General features: G+C 35.2%; 1 protein-coding gene across 1 annotated transcript; it reads right to left on the bottom strand.

Moving 5' to 3' along the window:
* Positions 1,481-4,261, bottom strand: LOC109824007 (UDP-glucuronate 4-epimerase 6-like). The gene is given in 4 exon segments (XM_020390506.1): positions 1,481-2,423; positions 2,426-2,615; positions 3,407-3,697; positions 3,920-4,261. Coding segments are annotated over 4 exon segments (1,347 nt in total). The 5' UTR covers positions 4,196-4,261; the 3' UTR covers positions 1,481-1,833.

The raw sequence follows: 6,914 nt of genomic DNA, 5'->3' as shown, positions 1-6,914 counted from the left end.
GTGCTTATGATAAGAGAATGTAGAGTTCAGTTAGACAGTTATAAGTTGTTAGTTAGTTGTTAGTTGGTTAATTCTGTTTGTAGTTGTTTTACTGTTTGTGCACGTGCACATGTAACCTGTAAGGGAATCAGTGAGGAAAACTGTATCGGGGAGATATAAAAGAGAAGTTGTAATACTGAAAATAGGAGGAAGGAATAAGAATTGTTCTCCTCTTCTTAATTTTCATATTCAGTCCCTCTTCTGTTCTTATTCTCTCAATCCTCACAATTTTCTTCACAAATTCTCTATTATTGGTGCATTCTTGAGTTGGCCATGGCTAGGAACAACAATTTTAGATTCAACAGAGGAACAAGGTCCTCTCAAACTCTGTCTCTAGAAACTTACGCACGGCACAATATACCAATTGCATTAGCAAATGATAAATGCTTCAGATCCAAGAAAGCTCCTTTCTGATGGAATTATTATAGGATAAATATATACCTACATCATAGTTCCACAAACATCTCCAAAGCTAGGATATACATTTAAAACAGAGTTTGAAAATAAAGATATGCTATCTTTCACTTTGTTTGTCTAATGAATTTGTGTTATAGAGTATAAATAAAAGAGAGAGAATATGATGTTATCTGCACTTTATCTCTTCTTATATCTTTGTGCTTGTTTTTGGGCATCCAAAACATTGTTTTAGCTTGATACGTTTATTTTATTTTAGTACTTTACACGTTATGAACTTTGCTTTGGCAAGGATGTCTTTATATAATGTATGATATGTTACTTAGATGCTTAGCTATGCTACTTTTTCCCCCCTGTGATGACATAGATTTCAGATTTCATTATTATTGATTTCTTAAATTATGCTGCCCCTATTTTTCTTATTTACATACATGAAGCATTATAATTAACACAGCAAGCTTAACAGCTAAACTTGAATTGCTTTAGATTTCATCCCTTTAATCATATTCCGGTGCTTCAATTATTGTTCTTAGTGTGTTAGTACTAATTGCTTCCTGATCCTATTAACTATTCAAGTATATATTGTTATTAGAATTTTGTTGTTAAACAGTAACTACTATTTAACCAACTTAGAACAAAATTAGAATAACTCTTAAATTAAGTCATCTAAGATCAAAACTCTAGAGTTATGGTGTGGTCGAGTATTATAGTTTTATATTAATTATAACATACGACCAAGACTCTAAAGGATTGTAGATTTATATTAATTCTAACACACCCCCACAAGTTGAGAGCCTTTTTTATCGGTTGAAAACATGGACTCACCTAGCAGTAATTATTTTTTAAAATCCATATTAAATTTGTTGGCAGTAAGATTTAAAATTTGTGTTGCTCTAATACAATCTTAAATTAAATCCTCTAATCATTACACAAATTAAAACTCCGAAATTATGTTGAGATTTGAGGATTATAATTTTATATTAATTCTAACAATAACCAATGCATCTTGATAAAGAAACTGCAAGGATTTACATCCCCACAGCAAAACTCTCTTTCTTTTATAACAATTCCTTCGGTACAAAGAAAAGAAAACATTCCACAGACATTGATAAAAAAGTACATAAATAAATATAAATACCAAAAAAAATCCTAAAGAGAGACCTTATTCTCTTCCCACCCTTCTACGTGTTACCTTATTCTCTTCTCTTATCCTATGATTAAATAAATACACTTGCTTCATCATCACCACCATCATTATCATCATAACATATACTACAAATTTGAACATTTAGAACAAAACACCAACTGTAAGATTCACATTTTAACTTAACGCGCACTCATTTTTACACGCAACATCCACCCACCTACCCCCCACCTCTGCTACTCTTTCAACCCCCCACCCTTCATCGGCGACTTAATCCCGTAATAACCAACATACCACTTCACAAACTTCCGTAATCCCGTCGCCAAATCCGTCCTCGGTTGGTACCCCAAATCATGCGCCGCCAGGCTCACATTGGCATGTGTGAACGGCACATCTCCGTTTCTAGGCATCTTGACGATATTCTTCTTTGCCTTCACTCCCAACAATCCCTCCAATATGCCCACCAATTTACCTACTGGCACCGGCGACGTGTTCCCCAAATTGTACACCCTCAGCTGTGCCGGCCCCCTCTTCTTCCCTCCGCTCCCCGTGCTTTTCTCTGCAGTATCCAACGACCCGAGACAACCCTTTACCACGTCGTCAATGTAGGTGAAGTCGCGGGCGACTTCTTTCCCGTCCTGCGTCTGGAACACCGTTATCGGTTTTCCGTTGAGGATGTCCTTGGTGAAGCTGAAGTAGGCCATGTCAGGCCTGCCCCACGGCCCGAAAACGGTGAAGAAGCGGAGGCCTGTTATGGAGAGGCCGTAGATGTGGTTGTATGTGTGGGCGATTTCTTCGCCGGCCTTTTTGGTGGCAGCGTAGAGAGGGGTTGGTCAGTTCGGTGGAGCTCCGAGAAGGGGCTTTCGGTGTTGAGGCCGTAGACGGAGGAGGAGGAGGCCCATACAATTGCGGGTTGCGGGTTTGCAGTTTTTGCTGCGATTTCGAAGAGGTTAACGAGGCCCGCGATGTTGGATGCGACGTAGGATTGGGGGTTCTTCATTGCATAGCGAACTCCGGCCTTTTAGATGCAGGAGGGTAAAAAAAATTTAGTTTTTACAGCACATTCTAAACTAAATTACAAGATATGATTATTATAATCGGAATTGGATCCAAAGCTATTAGTAGTACTAATAAACAATACATAGTAGTTTTAGAAACATAACTACAATTTTATGTACAGTGTACAGAGATAGTGATATACAGAACATGTACATGGATTATGAATTGTTTTGTCAAAAATCAATATCATTTATCGATTTCAATAATTTATCACTAGTCTATTTACAAGAAAGAATTACGGTCGTTCAATCAATCATAATGTTTTGCTAGTTCATAATGGAACATTTAGAAATTTTAACAAAAACAGGTGAGGGGATTGCCATTAAGTTTAATAAATCATACTGATTATCTGTAGAACAGATTGAAAATAAGTAGATTTAATTTTTGTATAAAACAACTAACCGTAACGTTTGAAACTTACTTAAATTCATTGAATCCGAAAATCATCAAGAAAACAGAGAGATCGCCAACAATTAAAGCAAATTAAAACGTCAAGAAATCAGTGACACCAGAATTTTCATATTAAACAATACCTGTGTCAAAAATCACTGTCATTTATTAAATCCAGCAATTACCTCTAACCTATTTATTGTAATGTGAATCCCAGTTTGCATTGAATTTACTAACCATACCGATATCTCGTAGGATAGAGCACAAACAAGCAGAATATTTTCTTTTTTGCACATTTTTTTTTTCATTTTGAAACTTATTTCAACAAAACAGGGCAAGGTGTACTGAATGAATGAATACCTGAGCAGCAAGATGAAGGACATGGGTAAACGCGGCAACATCGAAAAGCTTCACCAGCAACGGCCCATCATTGATATCCCCATCCACCACCATCACCCCATGCCTCCCAAGCATCGCCTGCCGATCCCTCTTTAGCGACGGATCATAGTATGAGTTGAAGTTATCAAGCCCCACGACCCCATCCCCTCGTTTCTTCAACGCCAGTGAGCAGTGGGTCCCTACAAACCCCGCCGCCCCCGTTACAAGCACCGACATGCCATGATGCCTACGGGGTGCAGCAGAAGTCCTGACCTGCAGTGGCAGATCCAGAAAAATTTTCTCAGACAAGACAGACGATATTGACTTGTAAACTGGCTATGAATTTCAAATGAGCTGAATGAAAATAAGCTTCTAATTTGTAAATGCTAAATTGAAATTGTTTGAAAAACCAAGTTGGAATGCAAAACTTTAAAAACTATGGGGGCCGATTGTAATTGTAGGAGGGCTTAAAAAGGTGATTTTTTTTTATCGTACCTGCTTCTCCCACGCAGCGCCGGAATTCTTGGTAGAGGTGTAGGAGGAGAGAAGGCTACGGTGAGAATTGTAGAATGGTGAGGTTTGGGTTGGGGTTGAAGAGGACGAGAGAGGTGGGTAATTGACAGTGAAGAGGACGACGAGGACGACGGTGGTGAGGAGAGTGGTTCTGAAGAGGAGCTTGGAGGAGGCCGCCGCCATTATCTTCACGCTGTTTACACGGCGGAGGTAGCTGTTGTAGCGCTCAATCTTGATTGTATCTGGTGATGGAGCCATTGCTGTGTGCTGGAAAGGGAACGAGCTCCTCTCTTTCCTGAAGAAGAAGAGGGAGAGGGAGAGTAGAGATTGGTTTTAAAGGAGGAGAGGAGTAGAGAGGAGTGACAGCAAAGAGAGGGGCGTGTTGGTGTGGGGTCCACCGTGGGGGGGTGTTGGTTGGATGCCACTTTCTTCTTCTCTTCTTCCACTCACTTGCTCATCTCGGACTAATTAATGTAGGACTTTTTTTACCTTATCCCTGCAGGAGTATCTTATCTGTGTTCAATATATTTTCTTCCTCTCAACCAACCTACCACCTTCTTTGATCCTCTTGAGCTCTTATTCTGAATATATTTTAACACTTGTTACTCATGAATATCATATGAGTCATGTAAATTACATAAAACATCACATAAGCCACTCTTGTAGGGTATTATTCGTTCTGGACTAGAATTTAGGTTTAAATTGAATGTGTTAAACGGTTAGGACTTAGGATTCTGATTTGAATTTAAGTTGTTATTGGTTTAAACTAGGATTTTGATTTAAATTTAACGTGCTATTGGTTTAAGATTAGGATTTGTAATGTGTTATTGGTTGTCTAGGATTGTTATTAGGGCTTGAATTTTAAAATCTACATTCTATTCTAACTATATAGTTTCAAATAATAACTTCTTAAAAGAATGTCCAAACTAAAATTGGTGGATTGCGATCTTACTATGTGGATTTTCTCTCTCGTCTTCTCTTTACTTATTTAAGCATTTATTATGTTTAAAAATATATTTAATTTTAGATATTTCATATTTCTAAATTATTTAAATATTAACATTGAATGCATTTAATTTTGGAATACTTGTAATCAACTTCTATAAATTTATTTAATTCATTTAAAAAGAAGTATATTTGATACTATTTAATCACTTAATATATTAAATATTTTATACAGATATGTTTATTTGATATATTTCATATCTAACATTTAAATAAAAATGAAATGTATGTAATAATATATTTAAGAAATGTTATATATATGTAATATTTTAACATAATAAATCATAAAAAATATTTTATATTAAATCATTAAAATATTTTATGTCAAATAGTTGATATAATTTTTTTAATATATTTAATATTTACATATTGAAATATGCAAATTAATTTTTATTTGATCGAACACAAGTTATTTTATTTATGTACTTGAACACTAGTTATTTTTATTTATGTGCTTGAACTCTAGTTATCCTCTTTTATGCGGCATTATGTCAACTGTTCAAATGGATTACAAGATGTATTCAGTTTTATTTTTGTTATCCATTAATCAAAATGAGAGTGGTTTTTCAAATTAATGTTTATTTTATGTTAATAATTATTATTTAGCATAATAATTTAATTTAAAACTTCTTAAGCAAATAACCAATGAATGTAAATTTTAGCCTGAGAATTCGACCCTCAATCTATGAATCCAGAGTAAGAGTTCAAGAATCCAAACCAAAAGCTTAAGAAATCCACTCAACAAAACAAAATCCCAAGAGTTTGTGGCTTTAACCATAAATTTTGAGTTCATATCCCAATCCAATAATGTCATATTTATAGACAATTGTCCAGGTCTAAGTTAACAAACTGGAAAAAATAACAACCCCATTAAATTTTCTTATAATCCAACATTTGTTGCTCAGGTTTGTGATGTAAGTCTTGGAAGTAGGGGGCAAACAACTTAGATATGATGCTTACACTATCCATATTTTTTTATTAATAACAGATACAAATGCAAATATGTCTCGGTACCTAAACTCATATCCATATCCATAAAAATAATGTATGTATACATGAGATAAACTAATAGTAAATATATACGAATACAAACAAATGTGAGGAAAGCAGATAAAATTTGTAAAATATATAGGTCATGTGATACAAATAAAGTCCATTTGTATGTTCCGAATTTCATAAAAGCTAATATTAAATCTATGGATCATCAAAATTAATCTAAAATCAGTTAAACAAATAGAAAAATCAACAATTGGATCTAGATGAATCCAATGGCTGGGATTCATTCAAACAGTCAACAGAACATGCATTAATTACCTCAACGAACACAAATCTGGATTCACTGCCGTGAATCTGGATTCACAGCAGTGAAAACGTGTTCGTTGAGGTAATGAATCTGGATTCACTGCAGTGAATCTGGACTCACTGCAGTGAAAAATGTGTTCGTTGAGGTAATGAATCTGGATTCACTGCAGTGAATCTGGATTCACTGCAGTGAAGGACGTGTTCGTTAAGGTAATGAATCTGGGTTCACTATAGTGAATCTGGATTCACTGCGTTGATGTAATTAATGCATGTGTTTAATGAGGTAATTAATGCATGTGTTTGATTGAATCCTAGCCATTGGATGAAGGAAGTTTTTAGTTTTTAGGCTAAGGAGATGTGAATCTGGATTCACTGCGTTGATGTAATTAATGCATGTGTTTAATGAGGTAATTAATGCATGTGTTTGATTGAATCCTAGCCATTGGATGAAGGAAGTTTTTAGTTTTTAGGCTAAGGAGGTTTTTATTTGCATGTGTTTAATGAGGTAATTAATGCATGTGTTTGATTGAATCCTAGCCATTGGATGAAGGAAGTTTTTAGTTTTTAGGCTAAGGAGATTGCATGTGTTTAATGAGGTAATTAATGCATGTGTTTGATTGAATCCTAGCCATTGGATGAAGGAAGTTTTTAGTTTTTAGGCTAAGGAGAT

This window comes from Asparagus officinalis, chromosome 9, assembly GCF_001876935.1.
Source record: "Asparagus officinalis chromosome 9, Aspof.V1, whole genome shotgun sequence".
NCBI lineage: Eukaryota > Viridiplantae > Streptophyta > Magnoliopsida > Asparagales > Asparagaceae > Asparagus > Asparagus officinalis.
The sequence above is the reverse complement of the archived record's forward strand: the minus strand, read 5'-3'. Positions and strand labels throughout refer to the sequence as shown.